At 33.6% G+C, this 19,097-nt stretch overlaps 1 protein-coding gene across 1 annotated transcript in view; it reads left to right on the top strand.

Annotated features, from left to right (window-relative positions):
- The window catches only part of LOC149416900 (protein turtle-like), a 359,283-nt gene extending 341,211 nt beyond the window's left edge, over positions 1–18,072 (top strand). The window contains exons 13-17 of the mRNA XM_089641342.1: positions 8,684–8,874; positions 9,726–9,912; positions 15,481–15,685; positions 16,448–17,583; positions 17,767–18,072. Coding sequence (XP_089497468.1) covers positions 8,684–8,874; positions 9,726–9,912; positions 15,481–15,685; positions 16,448–17,583; positions 17,767–17,813 — 1,766 coding nt within the window. The 3' untranslated portion in view covers positions 17,814–18,072. The remainder of the gene's footprint in view (positions 1–8,683; positions 8,875–9,725; positions 9,913–15,480; positions 15,686–16,447; positions 17,584–17,766) is intronic.
- The last annotated feature ends 1,025 nt before the right edge of the window (positions 18,073–19,097 follow it).

The following is a 19,097-nucleotide window of genomic DNA, read 5'->3' as shown; positions in this document are numbered from 1 at the left end:
ATTACTGAATTTGTACAAATAAGTGACAAACCCACTCCATAATAATAATAATAATATGTGTAGAAGTTACCTACATAAGGTTTGAATAATTACGAATATGAATAGAGAGTGTTTCGTATATTTGGCGAAACTAGTAGTTATTAGGAACAGAAAAATGATATTAAAATTTATAACCAGCAATTTGCTAAATGTGCGAGGTGTCATTGGTTTCGATACTTATGAGTCCAAAATAGTTGCGCCCGGTAAATCAATATAATACAAACATTTTTTTAGAGAGTTTTTACTGTTTGATAAATAAGTAGTACCTACCGAACAAATATTTCTGCGCGTAATTATAGGCCCTTGAGGTAATTCAAATCACCCTAACCTACACAGGCTATGTTATTGTAATTACACATCGCATACCTGCAAAAACGGACTTAGAATAGAAGGTAAGTTTTTAGATTGTCACGGCCAAAAGCATTTTTGTTGTTTGTTTTCTTCGGATCTACCGGATCTGCCCTGATGATGGACACTGCAACGCTGTCCGAAACGTCGGCTAAAGAAGGAGTTAGCGCAACACGGCATAACACTCCAAAAACAAACAACAAAAATTAGAATAGAAGTTTTGCATTTTCACTATTTATGTTCATATCATTAAATAGTATGAAATAACGTCGCTTTCCTTGTCTGTCTGTTTGTGCGCTTAGTTATTTTAAACTACGCAACGGATTTTGATAGGATTTTTACATAAGAATCACTTTGTAAATTTCTTCCGGAAGGTTTATACATATAATACATAAATATTATTTTCAAAGAAAATAAAGTGGATGTTCATCCCAAAATTCACCACCTCAAAACTTTACTCCAAATCATTCACAACCTCGAGTCACGCCGGATACAAATCAGCTAGTACCTATTCATATAAACATAAGCCAAGACAGTTATTAATTATCTAATTAATTAACTAATTGATAATGTGAGCGAATAAATAGATTTTTTATAGAATTGATAGATCTTAATATATTATACGAGCCACTTACAACAATTTAGCAATACACAACAACAAAAAGATATATCTTATCAACTTATAATAACAAATTTTCTGGGAATTCTTATTTATAATGAGCGTCATTGAAGAAGTACCTATTCCCTATATTATGTTATGGATTAGGTACAAGTTACCCTGTAAAGTAACAAATCAATATGGCAAATTTTCCATTGTTTCTACATAAATATTGTTTACTCGTTGTTTTTTCACGCAAACGAAATTTCAAAATTCCACGAAAATTCTGATAATGTTCAGCCTTTGAACGTAACAATTAAGTACGAGAATATTATTCAGAGAGTTATTCAGTTTCTGGAACGTTTCTATTATTATGAATGCAGAACATGCAAACGGCAATTATGAGAACCATATTCCGGGGATACAAAGGTACATACCGGAAATAGAGCGTTAAGGGTCAACTAATTTCTTGGATTTAAAATGTATTGTAGCAGATTGTTAGTTGAAATAATCAATTATATTGGATATATATTTATACGTGGTTGAGTACATGTGCAGATAGAGGCGTGCGCTCCATATAGGTACACAATCACTGCCGACCCTACCGTAATCAAATAAAAATATAAATATTGTCAAAATTTGTTAAATTATTAGAAAAAAAAAAAATCTATTCTTGCAAAAAGACGCGACGAATCGCAGCGCCGCGCGCGCCCTACCAACCGCCTTAAGTATAAAAAATTACGCATATGTCATATTTATATGTTGACTGTATTCCTCACAAAAAATTATATGTATGCGTAAAGCGCATTCAATACAAGACTAGTTTGTGTTAGTGTCGATTATGTGTTAGTTTCGAAATAGGCCGTGCCTTTCGGTACAAATCATAAATGTAGCAAGTAGTGCCACCTGTCGGCACCTCTTTTAATAAGTACAACTTAATAAACGAAATGACAATTAAATTGTTTTATCTTCCTTTCATGTAATTGTGTGATTGAAAAAATATAGTACATATTTGTTTTGGCACGAAATCTCAATCAACATCAGCTAAAGCCAGCAGTGGCTTGGCCATTCATTTCGAATACTTACAACCTATATGGTGGGTTTTTTTTTTATCAATTAATTTACTGTTTTTTTCTACTGCCTACCATGGTTGAAAACTCTGTGCGCCCCTTTATTCTTTGCCTATGAAGAAAAACTGCTAAAATTTTGGATCCAATATCCGATAGTTTAAATTTACAGATGTCTTTCATCCATTTTTGAAGAGCAACGTCTCCCAATGTTTTTGGAGATATTTACGCACTTAATGTGATCCATCGGTTTCTAAAGTTTGATTCCGTAGCTAACTAAGTCCTCCATTGTTTGAAGAGCAACGTTTTTCGATTGAAATTATGATGTAAGGAGTTTTTCAAATATTGTCGGCTCTTTCTGGCTTATTATTTTTGAGAAAATATAATCAGTCTGCTTCATATTATTGGTTTATTCAATAAGAGCGAAAAATACTTTTAATACTGAATTTGGGAGGCACGTATGGTGCCGCCCTTCGGAATTATTTATTGGATAACTATGACCTCTCCCGTATCCTAGTATTAATATTACCTCAAGTGGTTTGCTACGTTTGATGACTTCTTAGGAGTGCTTAGGTTCATCGGGGAAGGTTTGTCCAAGTCTTAACGGCAGAAGCGTCTGCTTACTCACACGTCTGACGGGCCGGATCTGGAGATGCCGGTTGAGGTGACCCTTTGACCTCTCCAGTCGGACTCCATCGACCCAACGTCACTTTTCGACCAACAACACTTTTCACCGCAGAAGAAGGGATGGATTCATCCGTCACTCCTAGACACACTAATCTCCAGATTCCTTCCCACACATTATACCTTTTTCCTTCCCAGAACTTCTTCTCCTATCTTTGTCTAAGAATACCATTCACACCGCATTCCCAATGATGATATAGGCCCAGAGGGAAACAATTTTTCTTAAGGTCTCTTATGTAAAGTTAATGAACAAAAAATTAATACTCGGGTGAAACTTAGTAAGGAACTACTTGCAAAATGTGACTAGATTTTAATATAAAAATAATATATTTCCGTTTGCTGTATTTTGGTTTTGACCCGCTTTCGTGTGCACATTGTGATAAGGCATGAAACAACAGTTCCACTATTTCGATATTAAAATGCAAAATTGCAAAATCAACAAGTATTCGAGTTGTGAAACTGCCTATCGATCCCAACTCCGCCCATGTTATTTTCCAATACAACCGACGCTGGCTAGATAATTTGCATCGCATTAAAGCATATGAATTACAAAGGCCACGCCGAAACACAAAAAGGGGTGTAGCCGAATAGCTGCATGAATATTAATCGCCATTATGAATACGGGGTTGAATAAACGGTAAATCGCACAGTGGCTCATGTCACTGCCGATATGCCGATAGCCGGAATGGGTATTGGCGATTGCGAAGCTATGGCGGCCGTTTTCGTCGAATTGTGGAGATTCTGGCTTTTGAGCAAAAATGTCTTTCTGCCAGGAATTCTTTAGTAATCCACTATTACGAAAAGTTTTGAACTATAAGGATATTTATGTAGTTGTACGGGAAATGTATCGGTGCCGTTTATTGTTTAATCTTTATAAAATAAAGTTAAAATAAGGAAACACAGTTTAGAGAAAAGTGTACAATGACCATATTGGTAGAGTTGGTTAGTAAAAACGGCACGCGCAAATAAATAAACAAAAATTATGCTAAATTTACAATTAACATTACAAAAATTTTGTTGCCCTACGGTTCAGAATGTTAGATGTCATATTAAAATGTATATTAAAAACATTCCTTATCTCACCATAATAATCAGATTTTCATTTATGTTTCCAAGATAAATGTATGCCCAAAGAACCATACATGAATTTTGTTAATTATCAAACCTTATTTTACCTTATAATACTCTCAGTAAGTATCGCCTTTGAAAATATCACCACTCGGAATAAAAACAAGTCTCAAAAACGAGCCTCAACGAGTCCTGGATTATGTTCAGTGAGGGTCTGAAAGAAGTGAGGAGGAAAGAGAGATGAGAAAGTTCATCAGTTTTCAGTCTTTATTTGAAGCTATATTTTAAAGTTAGGAACATAATTTTATGGATTTAGATGTTTTAGTGAGTGTTTTTTTAAGTATTTGCAATAAAATAATTACTACTTTTATTGTTTTATTTTATTTAATTTATAATTTTATATCACACAGTGTCGGCTTCTTATGAAAGTATATATTTTTATTAGTTTCCTAGCAGATTTTAAATTCATTGAGTAAGCCAAATTGCTTGAAAAGATTGCCGTGTGCTCCGGTGAGTCTATTTTTTGTTGAGGACTGACTGGTTTAAACATAAATAAATGAGTCGCCATTCAGGGTATTTGAGTCGAACATTCGCGGAGACCAAACAATATATTTCAACTATCTTACTTGTTCTTCTAGAGTACTAACTATCCTTAACAAAATGCCATGTCTCTGTAGCGATAGGAAAAGTACATCACCAAATCATATCTCGCCGGTCATTCATCGTTTCATTCACCTGCATTTTTCATTTTATTCATTTCCTTTACGTCACTGCATAAAAAAGGATTATATTAATGACGACAAGAGAATCTACAGTTATTTTTTAAGAATTTCAAATTTTTAAATAATATACAATGTGCAATTTTATTTGTTAGGTATGTACGTATACCGATATAATTCAATATATTCTATTGTATTGAAAAGTCAGTGGCAAAGTTGGCAGGTTTCGATCGAGGAGTCAAGGAATCGATTCCAATATAATTTACTATATTGAAAGGTCAGTGGCTAAATTGCAGGTTTTGATCCAGTAGTCAAGGCATCAATTCCAATATAATTTATTATATTGAAAGGTCAGTGGCTAAATTGCAAGATTCGATCCAGGAGTCAAGGTATCAATTCCAATATGTTTATATGTATTAGGAGATTTTTCAAATTTCATTATTCGTAACCCGGGAATGTTTGACTTTCTTTAAGTTTTTTCTTTAAATTCCTGTACTGAAGTCAAATAACAAGTTTGAAACATGCTGAAAGCTAGTATCCTACCAATTTTGTAATGCATATCTGGCTGCAATAACGTTAAGAAACTTTACAGTATAAAACATCAAAGTTTGAAATAAATGTTTGCCTTTTAAGAAACCAAAGTGACCCTATGTAATTATTTATTCAAACTACTTGTGAATTAGCATTCATTAGCATGTTGTATGTGTTGCTTCATAATCACGATGTAATACGAAGTTTAAATATCTGATCTTTAATTTAATATCACGATATTCGGGCTGCGATAGAACCGACTTAGAGACATCTAAATATCAGGGTGCCTACTTGCCCCGCTGCACTGCCGACTGTCACAGCTTAATAATGTGGAACTCAGTGCAGGATGCCGCCTGGGATGCAATGTTATAGGTAACTCCCATGCATTGTGCCAATCAAATCAAGGAAACCGTTTATAGAGCTTACTGCAACTGTCAGTTTACTCGCAGATTTAGCCAAATATATCTACAGTGTTTAATTAAAACACATCAACTTAGGTACTAACTTTCTGAAAAATTGGTGGTTATTGTCCTTTATCTTTTCTTGTTACATTTATTTTAAAACGTTACATAAATTCGTTTTGTTCAATCGAACTCTTAATACGATCCGAGGCAAGAATTTTTTGATTTACTTGATTAAATTTCTTTCCGGGGTACCCGCAACTTCTCCGTCTAACCACTAAATGAAGTGAAATTTTTATGTTCAATTTACAAAATTCCACAATTTTGATTATTTTTTTGAACAAATTTGTCCATCTAGCACAGTAATCCGAAGACGATTTCTCACTGCATACTCATATCGTAATAAAAATTTACACAAAACCTTTTGATGTCGAAAACTTTGTTCGAAATTTAACCACATTACATGACTGTGAAAATGCTTATTAAACTACTACAAAATACATGATTTCTCAACATTTCATTATACATTTCAAATCATTGAGAAATGAAAAGTTAGGATTTGTTAAAAATTATTAATAGTGTTTTTTTTTTGTTGCTTAATAATGGAATTAATTTTAAACAATAAGATTAAAAATATATTTTTTTATTTCTCATTGCAGTGTTAGAAAATGGCGTGTTCCCACTGTTTATAACATCTCAACTTTCCCTCTTCTTCCAAATGCCTAAAAATAAACACGGAAACGGGGAAAGCAAACAGGATATCCAGCCATTTTTATTCATAAACAGCTTTTATGATGTGCTCAGCGGAAATGCTTACACCTAATGGTGCTGATAAAATTGTACTTAATGCCTTAATTTGCACGCTGAAGTACCGCCCCCGTAAGCTACGATCGCCAACTTTCTTAAACCATACTAATTCCGGCAAATGTGTTGAAATATCCGTAGCGGATTAGCGTAGACTCTCGGACTGCATCATAGCTTGTGGTGTAGCAGTTGCGATACGGTATTTTGGCTTTTTCTTTGTTTGAAATCGAACAAAAAATCTGATTTTTAATGATTATTGTGTTTTCTCCATCCTTCTTCTTCTTCAAGTGCCCCCTCCTATAATTATCACGGCGCTATGTCCCATGATGTTTTTTGATTTCCACACCAAATAATGCTCCGATCCCTTGCCATCTGCTTCCTATCCTCAGGCGTTCCTGCACTCCTCCTATCCTTTTCCGTTTAGATTCAGTTCAGTTCACCTAGAATTCGGTTGAACAAAATCAAAAGGAAACCAACATCAAAATAAATTTCAGTGCCTCGATAACTGGCATTCTCTCCACATGCCCAGCTTAGTCGTTGTCACCCAATGAATCAGAAAACAAATGAAAAATAAACAAACATCAAAAATATTGCATCAAGTCTATGCTTATTATATGAGCTTTTACAATTTATTTGTTTTGTCGGAATATTATGGCACTCGCCACAGCATACCTCACCCATCTACATGTATATTATGACACTCGTCACACCATACCTCACCCATCTACATATATATTATGACACTCGCCACACCATACCTCACCCATCTACATGCATATTCTATGATTTGTAATTATCTGTGTATCTTTTGTTAGATCAAACTTTTATCTGTTGCCCGGGCGATAACTATAATAATGAATCTAACAGTAAAGGTTATCTTATTATAATAAGCAACAACGCTACTTCTACGAACAATGTAATTTCATTTTATATAACAATTAAATTCTGCATCCGTATTGTGATTTTCTAGTTTTTACCTTACAGGTAAAGCCGTGTAACAGGGAAGCATACATTATTACAGTGAAGGTAACTAACTTAAAGGTAATGGTACCAAAACACCATACTAATAGTAACCCGACAATGTTCGCGGCGCAGCGCGGCGTAGCCACCTGAGGCTTAATGAAAGCCTACACGACTGGTCTCTAATTAATTTATGATTTAAAGGAAATAGTTTTGATTTTATCTGTCAGAAAAACTCTTACAATGTTACATATTTTTTATTTTTTTTCGATACATTCAATTATGCACATTCAATAAGTTGACATATATTGAACATTAGCTAAATATTTTTAAATTTACACATCTAAATTATTACATTAATTTCCTATTTTTTTAATTATATTATTATTATCTCTACTATAGAAGCGAACGTTTTTGCTTAGTAGAGCAGTGAGCATCATGCTCATTGGTTTCTGTAATATTGAACAATTATTATGTTTTTAAGAAAATTGAAGATTTTCCTTTTGCATTTAAATTTGGACTTTTTTAACTATTAAAGGACTATTAGACTTTTAAACTTTGGTAGGAAAGTTTTTTTTTATTAAGTTAACGAAGATCTTTTTTTTAAAGATTGATTTAATTGGTCTTTAACAATTTCTTTTATCAAGCATTGAATGTTTTATATTGTTCGAATATTTTTCGGTAGGCTGTTGAATTATTTTTTTCGTGTATAACTTTTATTGACTTAGCGGAAAGGAAGTGTTACATTTATATGTTGAGAATACGTGTTTTTATCGTGTGTGACATCATTTAAACCGAACCATGATTTTAAAAATTATTTATAGCTTATTATATAGGATTTCAAGAAAGCGATATTTTTCACATCGATCATTTCAGTAGTTTTTTTTGCGATCGTACTTAAATTATGAAATGAAACGTAGTATATATCACATAAACAAAGTATATATCACATTAATAAACTTTATTTTTATAAAACTTAAATAATTTTTAGCTCTTTAAATTGCGCATTCCGCAAAAATAGATACGACAGACAGATTTGTAGATCATAGGTTTTATATAAATTTCTGCCCAGGTTTTGGCATTTCAAATCCTTTATGTTTTTAGCAAAGTTATCGGCAAATATTTAAGCTTCAAATCATAATTAGTTAATTAATCAGTCATTTTTACACAAAACAAGTATACAACTGTCAACTGTGTTTGGGACACCGGTGTCCCGCATACTAAAAACGATTAAAAAAAACTATTTACCTTTATGCAGTTAAAAGTCGTATGAAGAATTAGATCAGAATCGCTTGTGCTAAATATCGCTTGAAAATATACTTATATACTTGTCATTTGACCCTATCCTAGGCTTCTCTGACGGCTTTATGATATTTAGGCACTTCATTTTTTCACAAGTTCACCGAAGTTCCACAATACACAGTCAACGGTTCAATTAAAACAATTATAATCATTTTATTGAAGAGGTTCCAGAGCCACCCCAAGAATGCACCCTCGTGAACGGCAGCAATACCCTCGAGGTGACCTGCCGCCCAGGGGCCGATGGCGGCATTCCCCAGCACTTCGTCCTCGAGGTCCTGGCTGGAGTTCGGCCGCCCAGCACTGTGAAGCCGCCTACTGAAATTGATAACGAAATATCGACCATGAATGATCAGGTAATTATTGGATGACTTTATTTGTGGTTTTATGGCCACAAAACGAATGCGAAAAGTAAATAAACATATTTGTCTCGAATGCTATTTTTATCACACATGCTAAAAAATTGAAAAAAAATTTTTTTTCACCACTATTTATGGGATATTAACACATGAACTGTGTATGTTGATCCCTTCTTCGAAATGCAATGCACACCGACACTTAAATACAAACAAGCTTGCACATATTAATTCCATATTTTTTTTCCCATAAAACAACATTATATTTGCATATGGTAATATTTTTTTTAATGCGTACTATTAAAATAATAATTATAAAAAATAGGAATCACATTGGCGCTTTCCGTTTGTGGGTAAAATAAGTTATTGAAAATAAATTATAATAATTCAAATTAAAACCCACAATAAGTAGTTTATTCATTAAGTAGTCATTCCTTATTGGGGTATGTTGTGAGGCTGTAAAACGAAAGAAGTATTTCCTGAAAAAAAACATTCAAAAAATCGGTAAAAAATAGTCATGAAATAAATAAAGATGTCAGATTTATTTCGATAAATCGTAAGAGCGGATCGGTGCTGCGAGATTTTACACCTTGTTTGGATGTTGTGTTTTTATCCCGAAAGCAAAAAAAAAAAAATCCGTTTTTAAAAATGGAGCGTAAATTGAAACGAACGAACTTAAATGAACGTAAAAATGTATGTTTGTGAATATTTGTGGATATTTCTGGTTGGTATAAATACACAACTTTAATTTCGTCCGCCTCTTTGATATTCAGTGTGGTTGTACCTCAGTGATAGTCAGCGCGATGTTTGTTCTCATTATCTATGGTATTTATGGTGTTCTATTTATGTAGGGTGCGTGGCCCGAAGCCCAGTCAGTGCCCCTGTACCGAGAGACCGGGGGAGAGCCGAGATTTGCACTGCACGGACTGAGGCCAGGGAGGCTCTATGGTCTCTTGGTGTACGGGGAGAACGCCAGGGGAAGGTCATCCCCCGCCAAACTGAGGGATATCACTGTTTCGGAGGAATTGGCTGCTGCAGGTAATAAAAACCACTTAGGACGGGTTGTTTCACAAAATTTGAACAGTTTCAAAATTAATATTGAAGCTCTGTGAGTCCTGTTTAAGTTCTTTTATCATTGAAAAATAAAAATACATCAACGATTACGCATAAATATTCTGAGGAATAAATGTATTCATAATATTAAGGCTGAATTACACCTGCCGAGTGCTCGACTGAGTCACTCGCTTTGTTTCTCGGTCGAGCAACTTATTGTGGAGTAGAGGTGATCACATTTAGAAGAGACGTGATGAAAAATTATGATAGTTTTATAACAATAAACGTCAATAACTCGAAAAAAAAAATCTACGTTTTGTTTTTTTCTTTCACTGATTGACCAGGCTGATCGCAGTGACCGAGTGGAGAACGATTGAAGCGCCGAGTTGAGTATGCAGGTGGAGGGGGTATTTACTCGACCGAGTCATTGGACTTTGTTTCTATATACTGTCTCACCTGAATCACTCGCCAGCTACTAGGCCGAGTGACTACTGACTACTAATCACATCACTCGGACGAATGCAGTCTTGGCCGGTAACTCGGCAGGTGCAATTCAGCCATTAGTATGTTTACGTCAGATTGACAGTAAAATGTACATATTTTTAACGAAATAAATTTTTCCATAAAAAAGTTCAAATCTAGATAAAGTAGGAAACCAGATGATCTGTTTATTTAAAAAAAAATTTTTTTCAGCTTTACGATTATTTTAAGAATTCAAAAAATATGCCTGAAAATCTGAAAGAAGTAATAAAAACAAGAACAATGTCCTTTGAAAATTCGGTTTGTTTCTTCTGTTGAAGGTTTCTTTCTTTTCGTTTCACGCGAGATTTCTTCAAGTATCAGTACCCAAGAAACAAAATGTGTGTTTTACTTTAAAAAATTGCCCTGTGTTAAAAAATAATCGTGAATCAGATATTTATTACGCATACCCAAAAAACAAAAATCTTCCCAACTCATAATTTTATAAAGCGTTTTTTTTCGATTTCACATTTAAAAACGTTTCTGAAAGGAAATAAAAAAATCCGGCTACAGATTGTAATATTGTAATAAAGAGGCTCTTTTATGAATTTTCTTTTGATGCCAACTTTTTTATTGCCTTTTATGATTTTCTAGTTAAACGAAACATGTTATTTCGATTTGAATAGGAGAAGGTTTATACCATATAGGTACGCGTTTATTGAGAGGAAACCATTGAAAATAAAAGAGTATTGACGAAAAAGGTATCGCCAGTTCAATGTCAAGCAAATTACTGAAGAAACATTCTTTGTCGGGATCACATTTCGATTCATCAAACTGGGTCTCTGTGTCAACAATATATTATAAATTCTTAGCTTTTGGTGCTAAAGTGGCTTTGGATTCCCCATCAGTCTTGGTAAAGAGAACTCCGAGTGATTGCCGCTGTAACTTGTTGCTAAGGCGGTCAAGCATGATCCATCGATTTATATCGCCATCAAAGGGCTCGCAACACAATAAATCTACCGCGAGAGCCTGTAATGTGTTAGACTCCGAATGAGTTCGACTTCAGTGGATCGTGGATTGGAAATAAAACTTTTCGAATTTATGGAATTAACTTTGTTAGTATTTATTCCTTTTATAAAGTAGTTTTTGCATCTGAACGCGTTATGAAACTGACATTTTTATAAATAAGACTTATAATAATTAATAAATACTTACTGAAGTTCCAGGCGTGGCCCAGGCTTTAGTTTGCTTTGAGGGATGGGAAAAGGGGCGGTTTTAATAAATTTCATATATACACTGATATTACTCTTGTTTCAAGATCAAGATTTATTTTTGATTAAGTAGAGAACATTTAGTGTCTAAACCTGTAAAGTGTTTAGTAGGTACACAGATACACCATAGATAATATAGACAAGAGAGATGGGCCATGTTACGTTATTGGTGTGGAAGTGCGGGCAAAGTATCACCAAAATCTTTCACCCATACTACTCAAATCGCGCAATATAAGGCTGCGTATACAAGTATGAACCAAAGTGCGAGTTAAGACACGAATTATGGGAAAGGAACGAAGAAAGAGCAAACGGCGTGAAACGCATAACTTTCATTGGCTCCGTCGCACCCAAAGATATTAGAAGAACAATATCTTTGGTCGCACCGCTTTTATAGTCCGTGCAGTTTGATAATAGCTCGGCGACCGTCGGTACGCTTTCATACATAACCAAACTCAAAACGATGGCGTTATTGTATACATCAAAAATCACATCCCACACTCAGTCAAAGAGATCAGAATTAAAAACGCCAACTGCCTTCAAATACAACTTGATAACCTCATAACAATCCTTACTATATACAGATCTCCGAATACACATAATATAACCCCATTCTTATACTCACTACAAGAAATATTAACAAACATAAAACACTGCCAAAACACTTACATAATTGGTGACCTTAACATAAATATAATCAACAAAACGCATCCTCAAGCCAACGAATACCTAAATGCACTAACTTTATTAGGATATTTGCCAGCTGTCACCTCTCCAACAAGAGAATCAGACATAAACAATAGTAGTTGTATAGATCATGTGTTCGTTAAGAGTAAACTAGACAACAAATCCATTGTATATCAATCAACTATAACAGACCACTATGCAATCATTACTTCCATCACCAAAAAAATTCACAAACCAACTCAAAATGCTCCACCCCAAGTAATGATTTCTTATGAAATTCTCCTAGATCATGTCTCGAAAGAAAATTGGGAACTCATCTATTCTTGTACTGATGCCAACTCTGCATGCGATTTATTTATAAATACTTTACATAACCACTTGGCCAAAGCAACATCATATTCAAAAACTAAAACAAACCGATCGCAAACAAAAATTAAACCATGGATCACTGCTGGTATTCTCCACTGTATCAGAAAGCGTGATAAGATCCATCACTTCTGTAGGAAAAACCCTAGCGACTATGCATCTCTCATATTCTACAAACGTTATAGAAATAACTGCAAAAAAATAATTGACACTGTTAAAAGGGATTATTACAAAAAAAAAATCAGTGAAGCTACCGATGATAAAAAAAAAATTTGGAATATCATAAAAGATATAGCCAACATTAATAAAACCGACACACCTATTGTTAAAATTAATATCGAAGACAAAACAATACATGTAAATTCTGAACCTGAAAAAATATCCGACCATTTCAATCAATTTTTTTGCAATATCGGTCCCAACTTAGCAAAAAAAATTTTAGCCAGAAAAAACGTCTCAGAGAAAGATCTTGCAAATGGTATACCTATCAGTACTCTGACCTACAACCCGTTTCACTTCACTCCCACTACTGAATCAGAAATTATGGAAATAATAGCATCTCTCAAAAACAGTAACTCCACCGGAATAGATCACATCTCGGCAAAAATTATTAAACACCTCCAAAAATTTATCGCCCCCCCTCTTAAACACATAATCAACTCAAGCTTCAAAACTGGTACTTTTCCTAACTCCTTAAAACAGGCTACAATAATCCCAATCTTCAAAGCAGGTGACAAATTATCTGTAAATAACTACCGACCGATATCCTTACTAAGCACAATATCTAAAATTGTAGAAAAAGCTGTAAAACATAGACTGTGTAAGTTCCTCGAAGATAACAACATATTATCAGACAACCAATATGGCTTTCGCAAAGGTAGAAGTACATCTGATGCAATAGCTGCCCTCACGAAAATCGTTTCCTATAATCTTGACATTGGTCGCAAACCACTGGCTGTCTTTCTCGATCTTGCGAAAGCATTTGATACGGTCTCTCATTCCTTACTGCTAAAAAAACTACATCGGGTTGGAATAACAGGAGTAGCCTACACATGGTTTGAAAACTATCTAATGAACCGAACACAACAAACTCTCATCCACTCTGACAAAACACATATAAGCGAAAAATTACCTATGTCCTTTGGTGTACCTCAAGGCAGTATACTAGGACCAATTTTATTTCTTGTATACATAAACTCACTTTGTGCCATGAATATTGGAGGTAAAATATTATCATTTGCCGATGACACTGTTCTAATATTTGAAGATGTAACATGGGAATCAGTCACTAACAAAGCTAATAATGGTCTATTAAAAGTAAAACATTGGCTGGACACAAACCTCCTCACACTTAACATCGACAAAACCCAATATATGACATTTTCCATCCGCAAACATAATGTACCCAACAACTGCCCTAAACCTATTATTCACTCGTGTTCATTCAATTTACACACTCACGAAATCACACCTAATATAAATTGCACGTGTTCTACCCTTAAATCATCAAATGCAGTTAAATATTTGGGAATAATCATAGACAACCAACTACGGTGGGAAGCCCATATCAGTGACACAGTAAACAAACTTCGTAAACTCTGCCATGTATTCTGCTCCCTTAGGTCCATCCTTGATTTACAGACTTTAAGAAGCGTATACTTTGCCCTTTTCCAATCTATAGCAACGTATGGTATAGTGGGATGGGGTGGTTGTGCTGAATCCATTATTAATCCTATTATTACAGTTCAAAAACTAATTTTGAGAATTATATTTAAATGCCAACCTACCCATCCCTCTAATGAACTCTTTGCTAAAATCAGGGTCTTAGATATACGACAGTTATTTACTAAGGTAAGCATTTGTTACATACGAAAAAATAACCTACTGTTGGCTCCACAACACCAAGCTCACACCCGCTTTTCATCAAACCTGGGTTGCGTGGTTCCTCAAACTAAAACCTCTTTCGCTCAACGGCAATTCTGGTTCATCGCGCCTAAAATATACAATGCATTGAGTACCGACTTAAAGTCAAGTAATTCTATATCCATATTTACTGCTCGTGTACATCAATGGATATTTGAAAGGGGACGACCTTTCTTCAAAGATTATATGAGTTCCTAACACAAAAAAAAAATTAAAAACTTCTTTTCCAACTTGTCTCATATCACGAAAATTAAAATTAAGTGTTGAACATAAACATGTTGTCTTATAGATAATACCTAAGTTATATAAACTTGCACACAAACAATTATATGCATTAAACAATCTACATTAATTATGTTTAAATTTTAATCTTAATGTTTGATATTTTTAATTTTTATTTGTATCTTTTTAATATACATATACTTTTTCTTTATTTTTCAGTTTACTATTAATTTTAATATACTTGTTTTTAGTTTTATTTATCATCAAATTTGTTTTTCTTTTTTTTCTTCTCTAATTCTTTCTTATGTTTCTATAAAATAGTATTTTTTAGTTCTTTTAAGTTATTTTTATTATTATTACTTCATTATGATTTATACTTACATACTTATGTTACTATAAGTATTTTTTAGTTCTTTTATGTCATTGTTATTATTATTTCATGTATAACTACCACAACACGGGCATTAGCCTAGTATGGTAGTTAAAAAAAATGTCTAAACATGTAACTTGTAAACATTTATTAAATAATAAAAAAAAAAAAAAAAAATATCACCCATTTATTTCTATTATCCATGTTGTGGGTAGGCCCACAATTTTTTTTTTCTCAGATTGCATTTATTTTTTTTAGATAAATACCACAACTTCAACGACAAATCCTCTGAAGAAGTGTTGAACTCGCCTCCCAGCCAGTCCATGGCTATGATCCTAGGAGCTCTGGTCGCAGCCGCCATGCTCATACTGCTGGCAATCATTAGCGCCTCAGCTGTGGTCATCTGCAAAAGGAGAGGGTCCACGTTCGGATGCGGAACTGATGCCAGTAAACGAGAATCTGTGTAAGCTAGAATATTACACGCATTATTTTGGTACTGGGATAGTTTAAATAATCATAATAACTGCCTTTTACTCAATTTAACAAAATAACCAACATAAGGTTTTTAAATCAAATTCGGTAACCAGCGAAGATATTTCCCAGACATTTTCTTTTGAAGCATGTATTGATTTCACATTAATAGTTATGTACTTATAAAATGTATACAGTTAGTAACAAATGTAATAAACACTCACTGTTAAATAAAAATGAGTAACCAAAATGTATCTATATTGTGAAATTAACTCATCTTGAAAAACCGTACAGTACAACTTTAAATGAAAAAAAGCATGATGGCAAGAATTATGTGTCAAAAGCAACGTAACTCACACCACAACCACAATTCTTCAATTTAACTTTTTACTTTGATGTTATATTAGTTAATTTTTTTACTTATTAGTTAGTATTATTATTATATTAATTATGAGCGAATGAATGACGAAAGGAGTTTAAGGAGTATATATGACCCTAATGTGAATGGTAGAAGAAGTTAGGGATGCCCAAGGAAGACACAGCACGATCAAGTGAATCAGATACTTGAATCGGGTCATGTCAATAGTCAGAATAATAGAAGAACATGTATGAGACGATGCCTGAATGTGAATGAGGCAAGAAATGTGTGCCAAGGTCGAGTTGTTTGTTGGTCGGTCTTCTATGCCTACCCCTGCGGAGAAAGGGCGTGACGGTTAGTTAGTTAGTTATATTCATACATATTTTTGTGTTTCAGCACCGGCCCCTCAATGTACGCAGCACCCGATGATGAAAATGGCTTCGGTCTACACTTTGGAGCGCCAACAGTCATGATTAGACCATGCGCTGACATTAGAAGAGACGGTAGGCGGGCGTCTAGAGCACTTTCCGCTTTGCACGAGGAATCATTGGCTGCCCAAGAAATAGCCATCATCGGGCAAGAAACTGACGACTTCAATATGACCCCACTTGGAGTGAGATTAGGACCACAAGACATGTATCCACCAGTAACATTGAGGTCTACAAACTCTCCAGATAACTATGCTTACCCTGAATATCAAGACCAAGAAGGAAATATTTACTCGCAAATGGTTCCTTTGAACAGAGGAACGACCCACGAAGTTTCAGAAGCGCAAATGCAGAGGATAGCATTAAATCGCTCAAGTTCTGGAAGAAACTCAAAAGATTTCTCTATGTACGCTACTGGGTTTGGTATAAATTACCAAAGCTTGAATCCTAGTGCTCAATATGCGCGAATGCCCTTGCACAGAAATAATATGCCGGAAATGAGAATGAGCTCTTTAGAGAGAAGGCGGAGCTCGGGCAGAACAATAACACCCCCAGTATTACCAGGTGAACCAATATATGCGGTAAGAATGGCACCACAAGGACAAACAGAACCAATTTACGCACAGAGAATGACAACTCATGAATCTACGGAGCCGAATCAATCACAAAGAACAGGATCACATGGACCTACTGAGCCAATATACACAACCAAAATCGGTCCACCGGAGCCAATGTACGCACAGAGGATTGGCCCACAAGGAACACTGTGTTCGGGCTTTAGAATAAGCCAACAAAATCTTCAAAATATACCAACAAGTAACAAAAGCTTCGATAATAATCCGGAACAATCAGATATGTTAAAAGCGACAACCGCGCAAAACTTGAATTCCAGACTTAGTTCTGCCAGCCAAAACTCCCAAGTCACAGTTATAGACCAAGGAGCGCGAGAGACACAAAATGAACAACGGAATATAGTTCCTTCGTCGAGTTTGGATAGTCAAAGAAATATTGTGGATGCACAAAGCTCTGGAATAATAACCAATTCAATTGGAGATGGTCCAAAAGAAATCGATGCCAGTTCTGTAGTTCGGTTTGCATTAAATAGTGAGTATTAAATCGTTAGTATATTAATAATAACTCTGTTCTATGTTCCCTTTCATTTGCAGTCAAATGAAAATAAAATATTACATATTCAATAGAAGCATTTAAAGAATTTTTTTTCCTGAATTAAGTGCAATAATAATTATTATCGGTATATTTAATTAAATCTTTTTTAATTGCTTTCAGGACCTGATCTTCTGATATCCCAACAATGTCATGAAAATCAACAATAAACAACCTGTTGTAAAATGTATCCAGGATGCAAAATGAACAAAACATTACGATTCTTTTAACTGTTTTTCTATAGATTGTGTCTTTAAGTAGACATTTTATTTATAATTGGATTTTATGTTGTGAGATTTGAATGGATGTTATTCTTGTTTCTCCAATTGGAAATAGAAAAATAACAGATTTGTGTATTTTTATAATTTTGAACTGACTTAAGTTTAAAATGAAGTTTGATTGGAAAATATTATCCTTCCACGGTTGTTTATTATTTTGCATCTATTTTTAACATAAGTTTACCTTTAAAACTTTGTCTAAAACTAGTTTTCATTAAAAATAATTGTTTAGTTGCCTATGGACGTATAATAAGTTTCTGAAATAAAATTGAAATCTGTATATTTATTCTGGCAACATAATTTTAAAGATAAAACCTAATATTTATAAAACCCAGTAAAAAAATCACTCCATTCCCGCATTGTTTCATTTTATTGTATTTATACCAATCTTTTTTATGGGAGTTGATACTAATTACATTATTTAATTCATTTATTTAATATTTCGTAAACATATTAAATAATACTTAATATTTCCAATTACTACTCTACTCTAAAAACAAAGCATAGTCATAAATACTTATAACTTCATATAACTAATAATGTCATTAATTAAACGTACCTACTTTTAGTAAAGTTATATAATAATATTATTTAATATTTTTTTTAATATTACGATTAGCTTATTATTTATCTACTCTGTTAACTATAAGTAAAATACTTTACCATTAAAGTTAAAGAGATTTTAGCGTTTTATCGTGTGACAACTATTTTTGTATACTTTTATAACTATATTGAATTTTTATTGATAGGTATATGTATAGGCAAGTATTTTTGTGCCCTGTAGAAGCAAACATTAATCCTTTTTAAGAGGTTAGCTAACTGATATGCTTAGTTGTATGTATTGCTTTAATACTGGAAAAAAATATGACGGAAAAATAAAAACTTATTTTTAATATGTAATTTAGATTTACGAAAATATTATATTGGTGCCATCACAAAGAAGACTTTACTTTATCAATATTTCAACAATAATGATTATCTGATTTTAAAATTTTCAAACATCTCAAAATAATTACATTATTATCATACACAAAGAAAAAAAATGTTTGTTGAGGTTCTTGTTCAAACATTTATTTTTTTCATAGAATTTTAAAAATATATTAGTAAGTGGTAGTAATTGAATAGAGTAGTAAGTATTAAAAAATTACCTCATTTTAAAATACATTATTTTTATCG

This window comes from Hesperophylax consimilis, chromosome 16, assembly GCF_061612785.1.
Source record: "Hesperophylax consimilis isolate HC1 chromosome 16, BYU_Hcon_1.0, whole genome shotgun sequence".
In the NCBI taxonomy this organism is placed as follows: Eukaryota; Metazoa; Arthropoda; class Insecta; order Trichoptera; family Limnephilidae; genus Hesperophylax; species Hesperophylax consimilis.
Note: the sequence above shows the minus strand (reverse complement) of the source record. Positions and strands in the feature narration are given on the sequence as shown.